General features: G+C 37.6%; 1 protein-coding gene across 2 annotated transcripts in view; it reads left to right on the top strand.

Moving 5' to 3' along the window:
- GADL1 (glutamate decarboxylase like 1) overlaps positions 1-25,434 on the top strand; it is a 168,516-nt gene that overhangs the window by 96,709 nt on the left and 46,373 nt on the right. Inside the window, exons 13-14 of one of the 2 annotated variants that reach the window (XM_015445005.4) lie at positions 10,292-10,343; positions 18,413-18,502. In XM_015445005.4, the coding sequence (XP_015300491.3) occupies positions 10,292-10,343; positions 18,413-18,502 (142 nt within the window). The remainder of the gene's footprint in view (positions 1-10,291; positions 10,344-18,412; positions 18,503-25,434) is intronic. The other variant, XM_065539812.2, reaches the window with a different exon arrangement.

Raw genomic sequence — 25,434 nt, forward strand, 5'->3', positions numbered from 1 at the left:
TGTTCTTCCGGGTTCGAGATCAAAAGATAAAGTACTCCTCTCTCAACAATCTGAGGAAAGTTTAATTATTTGAGAGTGAGGTAAATATCCATCTCTGAATCAGTCATGGTTTCCAGGGCAATATGATGCTCTCAGTAGTAATGATGACTCACCTGCTCGCTCTTGGCACTGGGGAGAGTGTCAATTCCTTTTATAGAATGTGTACTGAGCCTAGATGACGAAGGTACCTTTGTCAGAGATAGGGTTAAAGTGCTTCTATTAGAAGTGGGGAGATAACCCAGTGGTGAGAAAACAAGACGGTCTACGGTCTACCATAAATTATTTATAGCTGCTCACTAAATTAGAAGTCCAGGAAGCTCTGTTCCCTTTTTGTGGATTTTCTTGCACTATTTAAATGGGGTAGAATCTCTGCATTATTTTGTCTAAGCTTTGAAATAATTCAATGGGAGGTGTTTTGAAATAAGGTTAGATATAAATATTTTACGATTGTATTTATTATAAAGTTAACATTCATTCTCAAGGTGGAATTTAGTTTACGGTCTAAGAATACTTTCTAATTTTTGCAGAGAAATATCACAGGAGGATAAATGTTAACATTTCAATTCAACAAACACTTATTGTTTGTAAATGTTTGTCAAGTTGAATTGAATTAACATTTTAGTGAGCATTGCTGCAGACTCTGTGACCTATATTTAAATATTTGAAAAATAATCCCTCCTCTTTCCTGCTGTTACTTATAATAGTTTTTTTTGGCTTAACTTCCCACAGTCTTGATATCCAACAGTCTATTCCTGGGGTGGGCAAAAGTCTGCCTCCAATGCCAAGGAAAAGGGCAGAGTACTTTGAGGCATGTAATTTGGTATGAATGTGAAATTATAAACTTGAAGAGAATTTCTCTAGAGTAAGATTTGTAGTAAATTAGCAACAGAAGGGCTTTATTTTCATGATTTCTTTTCAAATTACAGCTTCATTTGAAGTTCTGCTTTTTAGGAAAAACAGAGTATTTTCTCAATTCTAGGGTCTCTTGCGTTTGCGCTTAAGCCTATATGCAGTGGTGTGGCCGTAAATTGGCTTTCAGAAGGAAAAGCAAGCGCCAGTTGTGTCTTCCAATTTTCATGGTGTAAATATTTCTGTCACAGCAAATTGCAAGCTACCAATGGTTGTAGTTTATGAATTTCCTGAATATTTAACAGTGGACTCTCAACCACTACAAACTAGCTCTAGAACACCACTGGTTCTGTGGGCCATAATCTTAACTCTTCCAGCCCATAATCTTAACTCTTCCAGTCTTCTAACCACATGCATAATGTGAAGTAGCATAATCAATTCAAAAACTCTCAGGGTCAAGATATTTCCCATGAAGCTCACTGATGTCTGGCGACTGGCTTCAGAGTTTACCAAATCAAAAGCATTTCACCCATGGTTGGAAGGCTCCACCTGGAATAATTTCTAAGTCACAGTAACATTGTTTTGTTTCCAAGAGGTGTAACTTCTTTCAGTAGATAACTCTAGCAAAGTACAGCTGCATGTGATGATTGCATTAGTATTTGAGGAGCACGTTATTGGCAGGCTCTTATAGCTAAAATATCCACTTCCCTAGGCCCTAGGTCAGATCTCTAAAATACCAGAAAAGCTGTGCAACTCTTTTCCTTTGAATACCATAGATTAATGTTTCTATATTCCTGAATCTAAATGGAGTTTAACTTTGAAGTTTTTATATTGACTAAGATTTAAGGACGATATTTTGATAGGCCAGTGATCACTTGCACTGATAAGATAGCCTTCATCTTCCCCTGGGAAAGTAAGAGCAGACACTTTCAAGAGGACAATGATTCCAATTTCATGGGTTGTCAGAAATTTAGCAAGAAGGAAAAAAATTAGTGCCTAGGAGACCTCTAAGGCTTTTCCTAATTTCCATTTGACCCTGTCAACCCAATTGAAGAGATAACATTTCTCCCAGAAAATATTAATGGCTAATATGTTTTTCTTTGGTTTGAAAATCAGCGACACTGAGAGCCTAAAGCAACATGTGATTATTGAGCATAATTGAAACTCAGGGGGCTCAGGTTTAAAACCACCACTATGGCAGAAAATCAGTGACTATATTTCTGATATCTGCCTAGGAAAGTAAAAAATGTTTTACTATACAAGGTTACCTGTTGCTGAGGGCACCTTCTAGGCCTTTGTGATGGCATTCAGGTTAAATGGATATCCACTAAAGGATAATTTTTCAAGCAGGCCTAGAAGAGTCATGTCTGTAAGTCTTAACAACAACAAACAGCTCAGGAACTCCCACTCTGCTACTTTGTTTGGTCTCCCGAGTATCATTTATCTATTCCCTTGACACACAATCTCTGCAATCTCTCAGATGGAAATCACTTCATAGACTTGCATGGATACCGAGGGGTTTATTGTTTTCAATATGGAAAAGGTGAGCAGTTACACAATGCTGCTTTTGTGCCAGTGTATTTCTCTAGGTGATGGGAGGTACAGAGTCTAGAAAACTAGGGAACAGTCTTTGTTTTTATTTTTATCTTTATATTGGTGATCTTTTTAAAAGTTACAATTACAGTAGAATAGAGCACGTGGGTGTCTGTGATGAATTCCACAAGCCATGTGATAGGTGCTGATATATGCAGAGCATACGGAAAGCAGATGGAAAAAATCTCAGGAGTGCTGGGAGACTCAGTGCATCAGAAGAAATTTCAAATGGGAAGATGAGACTAGGAGAGAAACTTGGTCCAAAGTGGTCCAGGGAGGCGCTAAGTAGCTGCTGAAGAGGGGGACTGGAAAGGCTATTTTCAGAGAGAAAAGAATGTCTTGCAAAAGGACAAGAGAAATAAAAACAAAAAGCGGGGGACTTATATAACCAATCTGAGAACTGAGATTCTCTAATGTTAGAAGCATAGTTGTAAGTAAAGGAAAATTATTTTGTAGCAAGTTTATCATTATTGCATATGCCAAGATCAAGCCAGAATATTAATGTTATTACCACACAGTAGGATTGGTGAAACCTCTTGCTTATTTTTCTCTCTTCTATGCCAAGGTTAGTGGAAGGGACAAAGAGTTTTATGAAGTTATTATTGCTTTTCGAGTCTACTTACTTGAATGCCTTTTGACAGTAGTTTATGGTTTCAGTATTATGTCCCCAAACTGAACGTACCTTGTTTACTGGCTACCACCATATAAGATTAGTTTATTAAATGTATTTTGTCTTTAGGCTGTTTTCATATATTGAAAACAAGAGTTGTGAGGAATAAATCGTCCCTAGAAACATAGGCAGAGGTGACTTCAAACATTTTGGCTTTCCTCCCAACAACTCATTTCATTTAAGCATTTATTTAAGAAGAGGATAGGGTACTTTATAGTAGAAACACTTCTAAACCAGCATTTATGAAAGTATGCTGTGGCCAGTAGACTTCCAAGAGATCTTAATAGATGATCTCTCAAAAAATGGTTCCATGGTTAAATAAGTTTGGGAGATGCTAACTGCTATATTATCCCTCTCTTGGAAATTCAAAGTACTCATTAGGACATTTAAAATTTTGAGAGGGCCTGTAATATAGAAGCATTGTTTTTTAAATTGTACTTTAAGTTCTAGGGTACATGTGCACAACGTGCAGGTTTGTTACATATGTAAACATGTGCCATGTTGGTGTACTGCACCCATTAACTCGTCATTTACATTAGATATATCTCCTAATGCTATCCCTCCTGCTTCCCCCGCCCCAATCCCACGACAGGCCCTGGTGTGTGGTGTTCCGCACCCTGTGTCCAAGTGTTCTCATTATTCAATTCCCACCTATGAGTGAGAACATGCGGTTCCCCAACTATTAGTTTAGGGGAGGGTATGTGGCTCAGTCAACAAGTTATGGTGAAGACATCAATGTGTAAGATACTGTGAAGACTTCCGGGGAAAATATTCTTACCTAAATAGAGAGAACTTAAGTGCTTTTGCTATAGCCCCCTCCACTCTTGGGACACTGCTGTATAAGGATGGGACATATGGAGTTGTAGCAGCTGTCTTGTGAACATGAGAGGAAACCTCCCTAACACTGAGCATGGCTAGCTGAAATTATAGTAAATAACTGGTTCCTGATATTATTGAACAATCCAACCAGCTTGACAAATGGCCTTATGAATTAAGCCAAGTATACTTTTTTGTTCGAGAAGGGCTTATTCTGTCACCTAGACTGGAGTGCAGTGGTCCAATTATAGCTCACTGCAACCTCCACCTCCCAGGCTCAAGTGATCCTCCCACCTCAGCCTCCTACGTAGCTGGGACCACAGATGTACACCTCCACACCCAGTTAATTTTTGTATTCTTTGTAGAGATGGGGTTTCACCATGTTGCCCAGGCTGGTCTTGAACTCCTGGACTTAATCTGCCCACCTCAGCCTCCTGAAGTGCTAGGATTATAGGCATAAGCCACCATGCCTTGCCAAGTGTACTTCTAAGTGTAGACAAAAATCAGTGTAATTGATATGCCTAGCAGTGTTCAAACTTACTTGATAGTAGGACTTTTTAAGTGGAAAACCTATTAAGATGGTATACCATGGAGCATAATTTGAGAATTCTGGTGTAAGACCTTTGTTATCATAGTTAATAGCTGCATCCCCTCTTGCCTCAAATCACCTCTTTTCAACTCAGCTGGAGTGTTACACTGGGTGTATCAGTCCATTCTCATGCTGCTAATAAAGACACCTGAGACTGGGCAATTTATAAAGAAAAAGAGGTTAATGGGCTCACAGTTCCACATGGCTGGGGAGTCCTCACAATCATGGTGGAAGGTGGAGGAGGAGCAAAGGCACGTCTTACATGGCAGCAGGTAAGAGACTTATTCACTATCATGAAAACAGCATGAGAAAACCCACCCCCATAATTCAATTACCTCCTACCAGGTCCCTCCCATGACCCACGGGGATTATGGGAGCTACAATTCAAGATGACGTTTGGGTGAGGGCACAGCCAAACCATATCCCTGGGCTTTACAGGCTCTGAGAGTGACTGCAATAGGCACATTACCCCAACACAAAGCCCAGATCTACACGGTTAGCAAAAAGTTTTAACCGAAATAATTCAGCTGTTTTAGGATGCCTTTCCCCCAAGAGCACCTTTAGCCAGTTTGACAGAAGCATTTTAAAATGATACTATGGTTAATACATGTAAGTTTTGTGTAGCCATAACTTGTTAGGGAAGGATTTTACCAATTTTATTGTATGTCTTTACATGCACGAGGAAATGGAGGCAGGCTCAGGAAGAGTTAGGAATTTGCCTAGATTCAAAGTTATTTAGCTGCACAATTAGAATCTCATAGTTATTCCCAAGATTTCTGGAGAAAGCTTTCTTCATAGCCTCAGTTCAGGATGAAATCATAGCATAAGCTTTTGAGTTAACAGATTGCCAGTACAATTTGTGCCTGAAAAGGTGAGAAAAAGGATGGTTCAACAAAGCTTTTCTCCTATAGGTAGGAAGTATATACGTCTATTTGTTTTATACTTTTTAAGTTCTTTTCAAAAACTATACGAGAAATCACATGTATGAAACTTTCAAAAGATATAAAAAGCGAATGGAAAAGCCCCCACCCCCATTGCATCTTCTTTCCCCCTCCCTCAGGTAGACTAAATTTATGACGTATCCTTCCATATTTTGTGTATACATGTGGATTTTTAAAAAAATGTTTAAAAATTGAATCAAATATCCCCGTGTCTCAGAACCTCACTTTTATCTTTTACTAATTTATCATGATCATCCTGTGCTTTAATTGAAGTAGATAATTCATTTTAATAGCTGTGTATTACATTATGTTGCTATAGTAATTTTAATTCACTATTAATTTCTGAATATTAAATCTTGTTTCTATTTTGTATGGAATATACCTATACACCCACAGTACAGAGATTTAGATATAACAGCATATATGTGCACATATTTATATGTACCATCTATCCTCGATATTGATACCTTTTTTTCTTGGTAGACCAGCATTTCAAAACTGGTTTGCTCTGTAAGAAGATATGAGTATTATTAAAAGGTTTATAGCAGCTTTCTATCATTCTCACCACCACTGGAAGTTGTCACTCTAAAGTTTGTTTCCGATATCATTGGGAAACATGGTTAATACAGGAATCCTTCATTTCATGTGCTTAACCTTATTTTCCAGATATTGTGTTTTGGGGGGTTTTGTTTTACAAATTGAGGGTTTGTGGTAATCCTCCATTGAGCAAATCCATCAGTGTCATCTTCCCAACAGCATGTGCTCACTTCATGTCTGTGTTAGGTTTTGGTAATTCTCATAATAATGTTTGAGTCATCAGTTCTCTTTGATGTTACTGTTGTAATTGTTCTGGGGCTCCCCATAGAATGCGCCCATAGAAGCTGGAAAACTTAATATTTATTGTGTGTGTTCTGACTGCTATCCAACTGGCCATTCCCATCTCTGTCCTTCTCTCTTCAGACTTTCCAATTTCCCGAGACAGCAATATCAAAATGAGGCCAACAAATAATGCTACAATGGCCTCTGAGTGTTCAAATGAAAGGAAGAGTCACATGTCTGTCACAAACTAGAAATGGTTAAGCTTAGTGAGGATGGTATGCCAAAAGCCAAAACAGACAAAGTTAGGCCCCTTGTGCCAAATAGCCAATTTATGAATGCAAAGGAAAAGTTCTTGAAGGAAATTAGAGGTTCTACTTCAGTGAATACATGAATAAGAAAGCAAAACAACCTTATTGCGGATACAAAGGTTTAAGAGTTCTGAGTAGATCAAACCAGGCATGACATTGCCTTAAGCCAAAGCCTATTTCAGAGCAACACACTAACTTTCTCCAATTCTGCGAAGGCTGAGAGGGGTGCGGAAGATGCAGAAGGAAAGTTAGAAGCTAGCAGAGGTTGGTTCATGAGGTTTGAGCACAGCAGCTGTCTCCATAACATAAAAGTGCAAGGTGAAGCGGCAAATGATGGAGAAACTGCAACAAGGTATCCCGAAGATCTAGCTAAGATCATTGAAGAATGTGGCTACATTAAACAGGTTTCTGATGTAGGCAAATCAGTCTTATATTGGAATAAGCTGCCACCTAGAAGTTTCATGACCAGAGAGAAGTCAATGCCTGTCTTCAAAGCTTCAAAGACAGGCTGAATCTATTTTTAGGAGCTAATGCAGCTGGTGACTAGGTTGAAGTCAATGCTCATTTACCATTCTGAAAATTTGAAGACTCTTCAGATTTATGCTAAAGTTACTCTGCCTGTACTCTGTAAATGGAACAACAAAGCCTGTGACAGCATCTCTCTTTATAGCATGGTTTACTGAATATTTGAAGCCCACTGTTGAGACATGAGACTTACTGCTCAGAAAAAAAGATTCTTTTCAAAATATTACTGCTCATTGACAATGCACCTAGTCACCCAAGAGCTCTGATGGAGATGTACAAGGAGATTAATATTATTTCCATGCTTGCTAACACAACATTCATTTTACAGCTCATGGATCAAGGATTAGACTTTCAAGTCTTATTTAAGAAATATCACAGCTATAGCCTTACAGAATATATAAGTGATTCCTCTGATGGATCTGGGCAAAGTGAATTGAAAATTTTATGGGTTTACTCTTTTATACACCATTAAAAACACTGATGACTTATAGGAGGAGGTCAAAATAGTAATAATGGGGATATGGAAGAAGTTAATTCCAACTCTCGTGGTTGACCTTTAGGGGTGGTAAGACTTCAGGCAAGGAAGTCACTGAAGATGTGGTGAAAACAGCAAGAGAACTAGAATTAGAAGTGAAGCCTGAAGATGTGACTGAATTGCTGCAGTCTCATGATAAAACTTGAATGGATGAGGAGCCTCTTCCTATGGATGAGCAAAGAAAGTGGTTTTGTGAGAAGAAATCTACTCAGTGAGCATGTTGTGAATCTTGTTGAAAGGATAACAAAGGATATAGAATATTACATAAACTTAGTTGGCAAAGCAGCAGCAAAGTTTGAAAGGGCTGACTTCAATTTTGAAAGAAGTTCTGCTGTGGGTAAGATGTGTTCAAACAGCATTGCCTACTACAGAGAAATCTTTTGTGAAAGAAGAGTCAGGCAATGTGGCAAACTTCACTGTTGTCTTATTGTAAGAAATTGTCAGTCACCCCCAACCTTCAGCCCTTTGATCAGTCAGCAACCATCAACATCAAGGCAAGACCCTCCAGGAGCAAAAAGATTACAACTCACTGAAGTCTCAGATAATCCTTAGCACTTTTTAGCAATAAGGTATTTTTAAATCATGGCATGTGCATTGTGTTTTAGATATAATGCCATTGTACACTCAGACTACAGTATACGGTAAATGTAACCTTTATATACACTGAGGAACCTCCAAAATTGTGACCCCCTTTTACTGCAGCATTCACTTTATTGTAGTGTTCTGGAACCAAACCTACAATACCCCAAGGGATGCCTGTATTATTGTTTTAATTTGTACTTCTTTGATTATTACTGATTTTGAATACCTTTTCTGGTATGCATTGAGCAATGAAATTTTTTTATGAAAGCTAGCCAGTGTGATAAAAGGTTTAAAAACTTTATAGCTACATACGTCTTCTGAAAAAGTGTTCAGAGAATGGCGTACATAGAACATCTAGTACTTTGTGAGCGTGTGTGCCCGTGTGTATGCTAACATTATTGCTCAAAGATTCCCATATTACTAGTTAATATTGACAATTTAAAATAAGATATTGTATATTTCAATGATAGTATCTATATGCAAACATCAATATTTAACTTAATATAAAAAGCTGTATACATTTGGAAAAAGGAACTTCATCTTACTGTGTTCCATATTCACATTATAGAATGGCCTTCCTAAAATGATGTAATTGTCCCTTCTTTCCAGTTTTTATAGTCTGCATTTTTTCATGTTTATGATTTTAATTTTTACAAAAACCATTTCAAATTAGAAAAGAAGATTGTATTAGTCCAGTTTTACAGGTAAGAGACTTGAGGCCCAAGAGGAGCATCGTTGTGTCTTTAAATATTAGTTGAACATTTATGATTTAGTGACAGGATCATAAGATCATAATTCCATTACTGGAATCTAGTTTACAAAGGCATTCCTTATGTTTGGTGTGATTTTTTTTTTTTTGCTATTACATATAAAAATCACAATAAATGCTCTGACAAACATTTCTGTCAGTGTCTCTATTGTTTCCTTAGACTTGATTCCTAGATTTGAAGTACCGGGTCAAGTGTTGTGAACATTTAAAGGCTCGTGAATCGCTAGTTTTTCAAGGCCATTTCCGACTTTTCTTTTGGTATAGACAAAAGCCAAGCCTAAAAGAGAGGAGTCAATGTTATTATATAGAGCACCATGTTCTCAATGCTATTTTAGTCTTTTCTCACTCATATTCCATATTTCATCCATGCCCTTTACTTAAGTGTGATAATTCTCTTTCCCCCCAACATCCAAAATGACTTTATAGATATTCTATCAATGGCTACAGCCCACTTTTTTGCCCCCTCATATTCAGGTAATTTATTTTTTCTTGTATTTTTTTAAGTTTTGGGGTACGTGTGCAGGTTACCTAGGTAAACATAAACCACAGTTTGCTGCACTTATCAACTCACCACCTAGGTATTAAGCCCCACATGCATTAGCTCTTTTCCCTAATATTCTCCCCTCACCGTCCCCTGATAGGCCCTAGTTATGTTGCTCCCCTCCCTGTGTCCATGTGTTCTCATTGTTCAGCTCCCACTTATAAGCGAGAACATGCAGTGTCTAGTTCTCTGTTCCTGTGTTAGTTTGCTAAGGATAATCAGCCCACTTACTTTTAACATGATACTGATTATCAGTCCTCCTTCCCGCTGGGCTGGACTAAGATTATGTTGATCTTCCTTGATTTTAAATGAACTTACAAGCAGGATTACACACCAAAAAAACCTCTTTCCTCCAAGCCAGCTATTTAATATAAGTGCCTATGTTAAATCCCCGATTTAGGATATGAAAGTAAGACCCACATGTTCAGAGATATATATCCAACCTGCTTTATCTAGCTTTTCACACCAGGGTTAAAGCCTGACGCTAACATGTGAGATAAATCTCATCATCAAAAAGATGCATCTTTTTACTCAGGCCAAGGAAATAACAGTAGGTCTGGAGTATTTATCTATCCATAGCTCTGCCTATACCTTGACCTTTATCTGTATCTTTCTTATCGCCAAGCCCTGTCTCTGAATCGGTTTTGTCATACATCATTCATGTTCATGACATTTTTACATTGCAGATTATAAATATTGTGACTTTTAATTTTAGGTACCTAGTAGATGAAATCAAGAAAAGAGAAGGATTCAAGTTACTGCTGGAAGTAAGTGATTGCATAATTATGCTTGTGATTTTGTCAGTTAACAGTGATGAAGGTGGTAATTTTCTGTTATATATTTCATTGGTTTTTGTGTTGCAGACTTAAAAAACAAGTCATTAGTTTAATTCATAGAGTCTATTATGTTAATTTACTCTATTAGTGAGTACTTTTCCTTTGTTGGATTCACAGAGAATATACTTGCCTTTAAGTATTGAAAATTAAAATGCTCAATTACCAAGGATAATATTGAATAAATTATAACCTCTATCTTGATATATAAATTGCATAATGATTGTACTGCAAATATTCATCTGTGATGTAGTGGTGCCTGCATGTGAAAATTAAGTGAATGTACAATACTGCATACAGTTTTCTCTTTTTATAAAATAATGAGAGCATATTCGTTTTGGAGCAACGGGAAAACAAGTCATTTTGTCGACGTTGTATTGTTTGCTATGTGTAAGAAATGAGGTTGTTACAAAGCTAACTATAAATTGCAAGGTTATCTTAGATTTTGTTATAGTATATATATTATAGCAGTTTTTAACCTAATGTAAAAATAACCTAGAGATTCTAGTCTTGGAGCCTGTGCTATATATAAGAAATCTAGCTGGCTGGGCATTGGTGGCTCATACCTATGATCCCAGCACTTTGGGAGGCCAAGGCAGGCGGATCACCAGGTCAAGAGTTCGAGACCAGCCTAACATGGTGAAACCCTGTCTCTACTAAAAATACAAAAGTTAGTCAGGCATGGTGGCTCATGCTTGTAAACCCAGCTACTTGGGAGGCTGAGGCAGGAGAATTGCTAAAACCTGGGAGGTGGAGGTTGCAGTGAGCTAAGATCATGCCACTGCACTCCAGCCTGAGCAACAAGAGTGAAACTCTCTCAAAGAAAAAAAAAAAAAAAGCAAAGTAAAAAGAAAAAGAAATCTAGCTTTTTTTTGGTATTTATTCAATAAGATGCATTGAACAATTTACTATGTGTCAGGCATGGTTCTAGGCACAGGAGATAGAAAACAGAAAAGAGGCCCCGATTTCATGATGCTTACATTTGACTGGAAAGTGAAACGCACTAAATAAGCAAATTAATTAATAGGGAAATCAGGTAGTAAGAGTCTTAAAACAATAAAACGTGTTCATGAGATAATCTAGCATATAAATGAGACAAGGTTATAGATATATTATTGTATTAGGGGGAAGAGGGTAAAATGCTGAAATGGGGATGGCTTATTTGGTTTGGGTAATCTGGGTAGGGGATTTTAAGGTTATCTTTGAGCTGAGACCTGAATAAAGAGAAACAGCAAGCCATGCGGATATTTGGGGGGAAGACATTATGGCAGAATTGGTAAACAACTGCAAGGCTTAAAGCTGAAGAGAGTTCTATCTTTGAGCAGCCAAAAAAAGTTGTATTGAATGAAGGGGAGTGGGCAGCAGGTGATGGAATTGGAGAGGTGGGCAGAGACCAGATCAGGTGGTGGTCAGGTAGGTCAAGGTAAGGCCTTTCGCCTGTATTCCAAATGTAGTCATTGGAGATGTTTTAAAATGCAAGTCAAACCCCTGTCTTGTTAAAAGACGATGCTTGATGTCATGAGAAGAGAGGAATGTTGAAAAAGCAATAGTGAAGAGAGGACAAGATAAAAATAAGGAAGACAAACTTGGAAACTTTTTAGTAGCCAAAGTGAAATATGACAATAGTCCTCAGGGAAGTTTGGGAAATACTTTCCAGAGAATCTAGACCATGGATTCCACTACTGTCTACAAAGGAAGCACCAGATTAGAAAGTTCTAAGCTTCCAGAGTTCCAGAAAGCTAGAGATATGGAAGATCTTGCATGCATTCCAAAATAATAGTTAAACAACTTTCTGGTAGTACTAGAAAGACCGCGAATTTAGAGCATGAAAAGTTCTACAGAACAGACAACCTGGTTTCTTCAATAGGCCAGTGACGTGAGGAAAAAATAAAGGAGGGAGTAGTGATAATCTCTTTAGGTTCAAAGAGACCAAAGAAGCATAACAACCAAATAAAGCATATAGACCTTGTGAAATCCCAGTTTGAGCAAGCCAGCTGTAAAAAGTAATTCTTGTAACAGTTGGGGAGTTTTGAGTATGAACTGGCTATTAGATGGTGTCAAGGAATTGTCAATTTTGTGAAGCATAATGGCATTATAACTATGTAAGAAAATGTCTATAGTTTTTAGAAGTACATACCTAAGCATGTATGGGAGAAAAAGCAGTTATTTTACTTGAATTGAGTTTGATTACTTTATATTTTCTCGGGTTTGAGTTTCCTATTTTCTCAAATTTGAGTTGTGTTATTTTCTCTGGTAGTGGGAGCTATAGTACTTATGAAAAGTCCTGTACACATTAGAATTGTAGTCTTTTGATAGAGCTGAAAGTGAGAAAAAAGATGGGCCGATTAAAAAGTTGTTTATATATTCTTCCTGAAGGTTTAGAAAAGAGAGGAACCACTTACCATTATCATTAGGAAATTGCAAACACTCAAGTCCTTGCAATGAAAGCTAAGGTAGGATTAATTATTAGTCAGCCTTCTGCCCCTGGATTTTTCATCTGTGGGAGCCAGCTGGCCCACAAGCAGTGAAGGTGATTTTCTAAATGGTTTTCCAGAATTCCTGCTGTAAGAATTTTTGTATGTGATCTGCATTTGCCGCTTTTCATTACAGCAATAAATAAAGCAGAATTAGACCTTGAATGTCACATTTAAGTATTAAGTTGATAGTCTTTTTGCTTATATATGGCATTCGTATGTCTCTATGTACATGTGTGTATTAGAGTGTGAGAGTACATGTGTCACTGTTGTCTAACAGCAAGGAGAAGGTTAAGTGGAACATTGGAAATTGTAGATGAACATCACAAGACAATACCCAGTACTTGAATTTTTTTTCCTGAAAAGAACAAAAATACATTTCCTGAAGATGATTGAAAGTTATTTTAAGTGAATTCTGAATTATTCATAGGCCTCTGAAAATCATCTCTTTTTCTGTGTTGGATCTAAGATCTAATAGACATTTCCTAGAGGTATATTCATTCTTAAACTATCATTCACATATTTTATTTTTATCTCTTGGGAGAGTCCTAATTATTCAACTTTTTTCTTTTCTCAAGGTCTACACTAGGAGTTATTAATGTTTCATCAACTTTGAGCTACAGAAGATCTTCGAGGACATATAGTCAACTTCCTGCACGATGCAGGAAAGCTATCTTAACAGTATCTGTTAACAAGTGGTCAACCTCTGAATACTTCCTATTTGCAGAGAATTCACTAGTTCATTCCTCTTCCAGATAGCTCTAACTATTCATGTTCTAATGGTGAACCCACTAATATGTATCAAGCAATTGTGATTTTTCTTACATTGTTATCTTGTTATATAGTTTTATTAGATTACAACTACCTCCTAATTGCTAAATCCAATGCGTATTTTAATCATCTTGCTGAAATTCTGTAGCATCATGTTATCTATTTACTCCATCTCTTGATAGTCTTCCCCTGTCTTAGTTTCTTTGATTTCCTTTCCCAGTCTCTCAATTCCATGTGACTTGTTCTTTTCAGTCTCCACGTTAAGGGGTCTTTTCATCAGTGCACCCCCTTAAATATTCTTCTATACTCTGTCATCTTTGGCCAGTCTCCCTGAAATTTCTTCACATCCAGAGCTTTGTTATCAATTGCCTCTTTATATCTCCTCATCCTCAACTTAGCTCCTAAACTCTAGGCCTTTGTATATGAATATATCCTGAAATTTTCACCTAGATGCCACAGACACCTCATTCAACATTTCTAAAGTTTAAGTGTAGTATTTTCCTTACCAAAATTCTACTTTCTTCTTTTGGTCATTAGAGCTATGATCCACCCAAGCCAAAGTCTTGATGTTGTTCTTACTATCTCCTTTTCTTTCCCCGCTAAATACATCTTGAATGCTTAGTCTTCTCCACTCCCAAAGCCACTGCGCCTTAGTTCAAGATCTCATCACTCTTCAGGAGGTTGGTACTATCTAGGTACTGTCTCCTAACTTGTGTCCCACTTCCAGTCTCAGATCCCTCCAGCCTAACCTCCAGACTGCTGCTAGAGCAGCTTTTCGAAAATGAGATCTATTTCCTAGAGTAGTGAAACTCTCCAGTGACTCCGTCTTCCTCTAGAGTCAAGCCCAAGCTTCCAAGCATGTCATATAAGAAGTCCTTCATGACATAACTCCCATCTGCAATTCTAGCTTCACCTCTCTTCAGTACACCCTGTCCTCTATTCATTCCAAGTTCAGAAAGTGTTAGTCATTTTCTCATCCCGATGCCTAGTCAGTATCTATAACACAGAAAGTTTTGCTTATTAAGTTGGACAGCTTGGTTACCCCTCGTTGGACATTAATGTTTCCCTTCAAATATATTAGCAAGAAATTAACAGTGATGTACCTCACTAGTACACATTTTAATGGAGCTACTCATTCACTTTAAAAGACATCTCTTTTTACCATTATGGCCCCAAATAATAGTCACTGACTCCAGTGCTTGCTGTGTGCCAGACATGGTACTAAATTTTGAAAACACATTTTTTCTATCATCAAACCAACCCGGTGGAGCAATCATCATCATCTACATTTTATAGTTTAGGAAGCAGAAACTGAGAAAGTTTGATACTCATTCCAGCAAAGATCTGATGAAGTTGAAATTCAAAGCCACATCCTTCCAACTCCAAAACTTAAGGCTTTTTGTGCTATCCAGTGCTGCCTTTGAAATTTTTCAATAGTCTAATCTTAACACCTATAAGCTTGAAGTCAATTAAAATTCACCATTCCAGCTTTTCCTTCAGTTTATATTTGCATGATTGAATCTGTGTGCTGGATTCTGCATATATATTTATTAAAACAAAACAGTGCTAGCTTTATTATTCTGATCCAATGACATTATAAAGCAAAGGAGATTAATTTCTTTTGATATGATTCAGAATGTGAGCTGCTGCTACCTCTTAGTGACCACTAATTTCTTTCCCAAATGGTCTCAAAATTTGATAATTCTTCCTGAAATTGATAAAGAACTTTATATATTTTTTGTTTGAAAACCAGTATAAAATGTATTCAAACTCTTCTTTAATGGCACATTACTCTTTTGTTGTGAATTTTTAAAGATTCTGATAATGCACTTGCTGCTACGGAATTTTTGCACCCTTCACTAGACACGTGGACTCCTGTAATACCTTCCTAATTTTGTGGATTTTAGAACAGACTAAATGCGTTCTCAGGACACCCAAGTAGTCAGACTTTCATATATGTAAGCAATTAGAATTAAGTGGTGTATAAATGATTTTACTCTGAAAATACTCAGTGCCTTGAAGTCTCTTAAAAATTATGTAAAATACAAGCTACAGAGGCAGAGACAGGAAAAACTCATACTTTTGCAGAAATTCAAAAAGGTATGTTTTTCAACTCTTAATGATTTGGGAAATTGCCAAAGCAGATACTCCAAATGAAGCATCAAATGTCTTCCAATGAAATGAACTGTCAGAAGGACTTTATAAGCTTTCAAAATGTTGTAGCACTGAAGCCATTCCATTCTAAAAGTGTTTGGGCAAAAGGAATCAGATCTATCGCTAAACCGAAACTTACTAAAAAATGTAAAAGATTTAAGTCCTAACTTGTAAAATATAGAACCTATAACAGCAGATAAAACATCGTAAACTGTTTTGTAATGTTCCTATGCAAATGAAAGGGAATAACAAATTTGGTGACACGTATTAGAGTCCATTCAGAAGACAAGAACTGCATGGTAAAGTGGGAAATGTATCAAGAATTATTAAGGGATTGGAGGATTGCTTCATAGGAGAGAATGAAAAACCTAAAAATGAACAGGAGTAGCAGATATAGAGAGCAGCCACCACTCCTGGAACTGAGATAGAGCACCCAAGAGAAAGGCCATCCCTTCACAGGACTGAGGTCTAGACCTCTTCAGAGAGAGTATGACCTTGGCTCATGGGATAACAAAAATTCACTGAGGTGTTACATTGGTGGTACTCACTAGAAATCTAGTCTGGATTGCTGAGCTGAGGGAAGCCATCCACAGGGGCCATGCCACAACTTGGAAATCACTGCAAGCTACCCAGAAGGAGTGCCAAAGAAGTCATCCAAGGCAAGGTGCCTAGCTGGCATCTCTCATGAGACCACCTGAGGGGAGTATGCCAGGAAAAGCCATTTATGGGCCCTTCACTTGCTGCCTGTCTGCTGTGATGCCACCTGAAAGGGGTGTACTGGGGGAAGCTGCTGGGGTCGATGGGTGGGGATGTGCTCTGGTTTCTGGTTACCAGTGCTGCTGAAAAGAACCACAGATTCTGTAGGAGACCCATGAAGTGAGCACACCAGGAAGGCATTCCTCCTTCGTTCTCCAATGTCTCTCCAGCGCCCTCTGCTGACAAAGTTTAAGATTGGACCAGATGTCAAGGGAGAAATATCTGCAGAGTCCACCTACATTATTTTAGGACACTCAAAAAGGGTCGATTTGTAGCTGAGAGGCAATAAATCGGTAACTGACATAACACAATCTAGTGACAGTGCTGCAAAAGTAATTGCAGTTTTTGCCATTACTTTCAATACATCAGAAATCCACGTATAAATTGTGTAATTTGTAAGAATGATTGTAGTCTCATGTTTGTGAAAATTGAGTTGAATTACAGTGTTTCATTTCTAACTCTATTTTGAAGACTTATTGGACTTAACAAGACCAGAGCTATAAGAATGTTAATTTCAGAGATGAAATGATAAGATAAAGAACTTACCTTGTTGAACTGGGAATGTTTCTGGGCATTCACTTATGATTTAAAATCCACTAAACATTATATATACACATATAATACATATATTTATATTACATATATAATATATATTATATATATATAAAATATATATATCACCAGTCTTGATTTTAAGATATGAGATGATAGGTCTATTTCTCTTTATGAAATGCTTTGAAACTTTATATACTAGAGCATAATTCTGATGGTTAGAGAACTGTTATAACATTATTACAAACTGTTTATGGCAGAAAATGAGAATCAGTTCAAATATTGTCAGTGTGAAACTGACAATGAGGAAGATGTGTATGACTCAATCTTTCCTGAATACAATTCTGTATGTCTAATTTGTGAACCCCCAACATAATGTCCCAAATCTCCTCGTCCTGAGTACAAGTCTTTTGGTCATGGAACTTCCTATATTTTTGTCCAGTGAGGACAAAGCCTTGTCTGCATGACAAAGGCTGGGCTAAAGCCTGTTAGAATACAGTTCCACGTTTAAGCAAATCATGTCTGATAGAAAAACAGACCAGCAGGGAAGATGACTGGGTTACGGTTAGTGTAGATGACAGTTTCTCAATAGAACATACACTGCCCACTTCAGAATCACTTGACATGCTTCATAAACTGCCAATTCTTTAGCCTTTTCTGGGATGGACTTAGACACTGGACATTTTGAACATAGGAACTCAGAATCTACATTTTGAATAGGTCTTCTAGCTAATTCACACTTTTACTGATATTTGAGAGCCGGGAGTCAAGGTGATGCTCTTTTTTCAAAAGCAGTATTGGCTAGGATCATAGTAGTGCTGGTTAGTGAAGCCCACGCATGTCGTGCTGCTATCAACTCACAGGTAATCAAAGCTTTCGCATTTGTCAGGTGTAGGGGCCAACTTTGGCTGCCTTAAGAAAAATAATTATTGGAAGCCTATGATGATATAGCAAATAACTTAAGGATCAGTGTTGGAGAGAAAGGATCCAGGGCATCTCTAAGCATATATGTAAGCAGGCACTAACTGACAAAGCTGGGTTGAGTCAGCTTCAAACTTAACTTTTTTCCTGCTATTTTCACATTAAGATGAAGGAACCCTCTAGGTGCACACTATGGAGAAGAAAATTTTTAAATAGGATGTTATCAGAAGGCAGAAGGGATTGTTACTCTAAGATTGTGATATGTTAAAGTTTTATACACATGGTAACCCTTAAAGAAACTAAGTTTTCAAAGTATTTAATTGCATTCTAAGATAAATCTTAGGATGACAATTTTAAATTTTTTCTAATTCTCAGCCTGAATATGCCAATATTTGCTTTTGGTACATTCCACCGAGCCTCAGAGAGATGGAAGAAGGACCTGAGTTCTGGGCAAAACTTAATTTGGTAAGTAATAAGTAAATGGTGTTTTTCTTTTTGATGAAGTTGATTCAGTGCACATTATCTGTTGATCCTATAAATAATTCTGTGCTTGCTAGGCCCTCTTATCTAGAGAAGTGTCTTCTAGTTTGTTAAAAAGTAATGACAGGCCAAACAGTTGTAGACGTTGTTTACATTTAACAAATGAACATGGTTGACACACACTCTCAAAACAATTAGGTTGTAAGATAATTATGGAATTTGTTAGAAGTTCTGGCTCACAGTGTACTTCAGTAAGTGCCATCTGGTCATGGGACACAAGGTTAGAGTTGTGTGATGAATGACTATTTCAACTCTGCTACTGCATCTGGGCTGTTGTATCACCTTACTTGGAAAATAAGGTTAAAAGTCTAAATCTGATAGTTTTTGTGAGCTTGAGACCTTCTGTCTTCAACAAAGGCCCTATATCTTACACCCAAGGAGATTACATAGAAGAGAAGAGATGCTAGCAATGGGTTTCAGTTGAACATCGAACAAAATGTGCTTGGAAGTGTCTTCACACACAGCTGTTGGGGCTGATCATACAGTGTGAGGAGAGGCCCCAGGCTTCAGGGACTGCTTGTGTCTCATCTACTCCTTGCCTAGGATGGCCCTGCCAGTTATAATCCTGCCTCTAATTCAGATTTCCAAGAACTATGGAGTCTTGCAAGTAACACTATTTGATCCCACTTTCCAGATGTATGAACATAATGCATATTGAAAGTGAACCCATGGGAGTTCCACTGGGGATTATGTGGTCATGTAGAGTGCAAATTCTCACAGGCTAGCACCAACAAAATCAGGCAATTCCCTACCCTCTTGAGTGAGATCAAGTCAGCACAGCTGACTTTATGACCCTGGTTAGTAAAGCTCTGACTTGCAAACCCCTCCTTACCCTCAGGGGGAAAAGGATTTTTTTTTTTTTTTAAGCAATTTTTGTGGTCCATAGCCTTTAGAAGACAAAAAAACAAAAAACTCCCTGCTCAGATAAGTGACAAACATTTGCTGATGTCCACTAAACTATGCACTGGAAATACAAACATCAAAAGGATGTGTCTCCGCCCTTGAGAAACTCAATATTCCCAGAGACAACGAGTAGAGAGACAATAACAAGGTAGCCAAGAAGTGCCTGAATGGAGATTAACTATGCCAGTGAAAGTAGAAAGGGTATTTACCCCAATGTGTGATACTAGAGCTGAGTTTTGAACAATAAGCAGATGCCAGTCAGGGGACAATTGTAAAGTGGATTCCAGGAAGAATCACAGCATGATGACTCAGGCTCAAGAGGAGAATGTGGTTCCATGACCACAGGGGTGCAAAGAAGCAGTGATGGGAGGTGAGAAGAGTAACAGACAGAGGGAGGGTCATGGAGCCTTGTCTCCCATGGCAAAGAGCTTGGGATTTTTGCCCCAGTCTAATTAGAAGGAAGAGGGCAGAGCCTTTAAGTCATAGTCACTGATTGCCTCACTTGGCAGCATGTCCTATTTAGCTTCAGGTCATTTTCTGTTTATTCATGGTTCAAACCTCCTAACCTGTAACATAATAGATGACCACTACAGAAGTCTTCTACCTCTTATCAAACCTTATCAGGTAGCAAAGACGGGGAGAGATGGATGGTGTTAACTGTGCCCTTACCTATTTCAGGCAGTTAGCATAGACCTTGGGATTTGTCTTGTATTTTTGTCACATGCAAAATAGCAAAGTGCTTAAGAATACATATCAGATGTTAAGTAACTCAGAGAAACAGGAACTGGACAATGTGGGAATTTAGAGGAACATTTTGTCACTTTGATGGAATGTGGCTGACTTTTTGGTAGGGTAGGGAAAGAAATTACAAGTTGAGAAAGATATGGTCACCATTGTTCTCACTAAGCTAGAAATTGTTTTTTCATTAAGAAAAACAATGAAGAATGTGATATTTGTGTTTCACTAACTCAGTACTGTTGGACTGATAGGAATAACTAGATATTCATATATTTGGGGACTTTTTACTTTTGGTTTACTTTAAAAAATTGAAATTGAGTATGGATATAATACAGAATATAATGCATTTTTCGGCCCAAGATGGTGTCTTGCTCTGTCACCCAGGCTGGGGTGCAATGGCACGATCTCTGCTCACTGCAACCTCCACCTCCCAGGTTCAAGTGATTCCCACCTGAGTCTCCCGAGTAGCTAGGATCACAGGCATCCACCATCATGCCTAGCTGAGTTTTTGTATTTTTGTCGAGACGGGGTTTCACCATATTGGCCAGGCTTTGACTTCAGGTGATCCGCCCGCCTCGGCCTCCCAAAATGCTGGGATTACAGGCATGAGCCACCACGCCCGGCGTGTAATGCACTTTTTATCTTAATTGGGAATTGAACAAGAATCGGGACCCTCTCTTTTATCCCCAATATTTGCCAAAGTGGATCATACGGTAAATATCCAGTTTACTTTCTTTACTGTCCATCTTGGACTCTCCATCCCTTAATTTTGGAAATGCTTTTCTGCCATTTACAGCTATTGCCTGATCTAGTAACAACTTCATTTGTTATATAGTTGCTACTGAATAGAAAAAATGCCTGCTGCAGACAAATTATCACTAGTCCTGAGTTTCTTAATTTCCTATCATTCTCCTCCTGCAAGTCGAGGTGTCTGCATGAATTTGGCAAGGGGGAAGGGAGACATATGTATATGTATACATATTGTTTATGTGGTTTTATGCTTACTGTAGAATGAGAATGCAAGTGTATGATTTATAACCTGTAGTGTACTTAAAGCACACTTGAAATTTATTTTAGGGTTTATCTTGAATAGAGAATCACAAATTAAGGCTTTGCCCCTCTGATGCAGACTAATGTCAGGTTGAGCTGTCAGATTTCAGGATCACTGGTGTGATAAATCTTCCATTTGGCGGCAGAAGGGGAGAGGGATTATTTGGTAATGAATCTGGAGAGTTGGAGGGTATAAGTGTACATGTGTGCTTGCAAGTATGTGCGCATACGCGAGACTATTTGAGAACACACAATTTAGTCTGTGGCCTAACAATACGATGACACTGTGATACTGGATCAGAGTTCCAATGACCTCTTTTCAAGATGCCCACCATAAGATGCTCCTCTTTCTGACTCATTCATTATTGATATCTTACGTCTTCATTACTTCCCTAAGATTGTATTTGGTCTCATTTTCTGGTCTCTTTGCCTCCTGCCATCTCCTTTTCCAGTTTCTTTTCTTTACTGTCAGCCCCTCTTTACCTCCATCTCTGCTTCATCATGTCACTCTTCTGGCTGGAAGTCTGACTTGCTTCCCATCCCCTAGTCCCATAGAGCAACAGGTCTCAAACCCATCAGAGTCAATGACCACTATTTATAGTAAAATACAATATTTAGGAGAATATACCCTTTACTCTTCTAAAATGAAACCAATGGAATACATGACCTCCCTATACGCAGTTTTGTAAAGGGCAACATAAGACTTTATAATACAATGTGAAAGTTTATAATAAAAATTTTATGTAAATGCTTAAGCATGACAGTACTGGAAGACATGAGGAAGTGATAAGATTGTTGCATATACTCTTAGAAACACAGTGAATGTAGGCTATTTATGAATGCACACTATTATAAGTAGGTGATATTGGTGATGAAAATAACAGTAACAGTATGGTATTAGTGATATACTTTTCAAAAATGATGAACAACTTTTGCAAATACTCTGAAGAAATCATTTTTCCCTTGCTTTACACGGTAGAAAACTATTAAAAATGGCCACAAAATATTTGGCATTGGTACGTAAAACAGGTTCTGTGCTTGAATAATTATAATCAGGCTTCTTACCTCATGCATTTTTACTAGGACATTTGAAAGTTGTATAAAACATGGGACAGTTCAATGTCACTCAAGATAACTCTACACAGTGCAGGGCAGCTGACACCTCTGGTCTCCACCTACTAAATGCCAGTAGCAGCCCCCTCAAGATCATGAAAATCCAAAGCATTTGCCCAAATTTCCTGTATTCCCTAGGCATGTAGTAGCATTTCCTTGAGAACCACTGTCCCACAGAATAAAATCTTAGCATGTCTTACCAATTGAATCTTGTCTCTTTGGCATCCAAAGTCCTCCATGTCTGATCCTAAGGCACTTTGCTAACTCAACCTATGTGATTTCTTATACTGAGTAAATTGGTCCAGGAGTTAGAGAAACACTGGAAACTGGGTAATGGATATCATCTTTCACTAATCAAATTGACAAATCACTGGAGTTTTCAATGTTGATTGTCTACTGTTGGTAAGCGTCAGGAGACTCCTGTAAGCTGTTCTTGGGTAAATTTTGTACCATTTTTCTGAAAAGCAACTTTATAAAACATATCAAATATCTTTATTTTTCTTTCAGCAGATTCCTTTTCTAAAAATGTATTATTTAAAAATAGTTATAGAAATATTGGGGGAAGCTACTAAGACATTCATAGGCATTTTAAAATAGCAAATATTTCAGAAGAAACTAAATATTCAACTATAGAGAACTGGTTAAATTTTAGTACGTAACTTATAAACAAATTTGTAGTGTCCAGACAAAATTGTGTTTCAAAATAATTCATATTAAAAAGGGGTTTGAAACAGCCACTGTATTATACCAATATCGAAATTTTATGCTTAAATGTACATGAGTACATATAAAATACTGTGTATGCTTTAAGGGTACATAAGAGGTGCCAAAATATTTTACAGTTGTAGGTGATTTTATATTTCTCTTCAGTTTGAAAATTTTCTATAATTAGTGTATGTTTGTGAAAACAATAAAATGAGATACTTTAGTGGAGTAATTGATCCAGTGAAGCCACAGATTTCCCTGAGTGCTTTATCTAGACAGAAGTTATCCAGGTTTCAACCATGTATTTCCCAAGAGCCAGAAAAATTAAGCATTAACATCCCAATATGGTACATTTTTACCATTTTAAAATTATCTACACGTATTACTTGAGAAATATAGCATGTAGATTTAACATAAAATTTTTGTAAGGATGAATTTTAAAGTTTTAAATATTAAAATATGTTTTAATCTTCTTGTACCATTCTTTAAGGATCATTATACAATATTCAATCGATTAGTTTGCAAACTATTTTCTCTTATGACGCGTTCCTAGGTATTGTGTTCAAATGTCATCCCTTCCCATCTCTCCCTCCTTGCTAAAACACACACAGTATCTGCATTAGTTTTCAGTTTAGAGGCATTAATAGTGGTGGTTCATAGTGATCTTCAATAGGCTTCCTAGATTTCCCTGAAAGCTTCCGGCATTGTGGTAGTTATACTTTGCTTTTTTTTGTTTTGCTTTTTTAAGATGGAGTCTCACTCTGTCGCCCAGGCTGGAGTGCAGTGACACAATCTTGGCTCACTGCAACCTCCGCCTCCTGGGTTCAACCGACTCTCCTGCCTCAGCCTCCTGAGTTGCTGGGATTACAGCTACTCACCACTACGCACAGCTAGTTTTCCATATTTTTAGTTGAGATGGTGTTTTACCCATGTTGGCCAGGCTGGTCTCCAACTCTGGACCTCACGATTCACCCAACCTTGGCCTCTCCAAAGTGCTGAGATTACAGGCGTCAGCCACCGCACCCAGCCCTATACTTTGCTTTCTAAAGTGACTTCTTGAAATAAGTTTGTATGTTTCCTTCTTCTGAAGCTGCCCGATAGTGATCAGATATTGAGAACGAGTAAGTTGAGGATAGAATGCAAAGATAAGAGGGGAAATGTTAGACCCAGAGAATGTAATTGAAAATTCCACTCGTTTGTTTTGCCCCGTCATTACTTGGTACTCTGATGAAGATTTCTTCTTTTGTCAATATTTCATAAATAATTCTACATTATGCCAACAAAATTTACATTCTTAAAAGTAATTAACAAGCTGTCTTTTTGTATTCATGGTTGTTTGTTTTTTCTCATTTGCTGACCTGCAGATTTGTGACGTGACTAATGTTATTTATAACAGGCTCCTTTCTCAATAGTAGAGGGGAAATAAATCTTAAAAATCTACTTGATGGGTTTTATTGTTTGGTGATAAAACTTGATGATATCCCAGATATCTTAAGAATTTAGTATTCTCCCTGGCAGGTTTCTGATTAACGGCACTTGAAGATGAGACTGCATAATCTGGGTAGGGTGATGTGGAAACATCACTGTGGAAACCTCACAGTGAAGACATCCACACAGGCTGCTGCTTTGGATTTTAAGGGAGGGTTTTAGCATCTCTTTCCTTGCCCCATTTATTTTCTGAATGTGTTTTTGCGTGTCTAGTATCTGGACATATTTCTAGCCACTCCAACAGCAGTTCTGTATATAATGTCTTCTGATCTCTTAGGGACTCAGATATGCTTACACACATGCACACACTTGCACAAGTTCACAATTGAAGGCTTGTGTATTTTTCAGAATTCTGATTTTCTTTTGTCATTGTCTTTGACATTAGTATATTCAATCACTCAATTTTGGATTGTGAACTAAAAGCACCTGGGTCTTCAAAGGTGCAGCGCTTTAAAAAATGTTCAAAGATTAGATTCTTTTTTAAACTTTATGCTACAGAATTTATAGTATATCCTTCAAAAAATCCTGTTTCCTATCACTTTCAAGCTGTAGTTTAAAATTTATGTTTAAAGAGTCTAATATCAAAGTGCCTTTTAAAGAAAATAGTTCTAAATATGACTTAAGAGGCTCCCCTTATTTGGATAGTGGCTGGGATGTAGATTTCAAGAATGCTTAGCTAATGAATATTCTGTGTTTTGTAGACATATGCTCTTTCCCCTGAACTATTAAAAGCTAATATTAAATGTTATTTTAAGTATTCTGTCAGGTAGAGATATTATGTACAATTTGTCATGCATTCTAATGGTAATCAGTTTTGTTCTTATGCCTTTCTGCAACTAAGGGTCAAGAAGCCACTTAGG

This window comes from Macaca fascicularis, chromosome 2, assembly GCF_037993035.2.
Source record: "Macaca fascicularis isolate 582-1 chromosome 2, T2T-MFA8v1.1".
Taxonomy (NCBI): domain Eukaryota; kingdom Metazoa; phylum Chordata; class Mammalia; order Primates; family Cercopithecidae; genus Macaca; species Macaca fascicularis.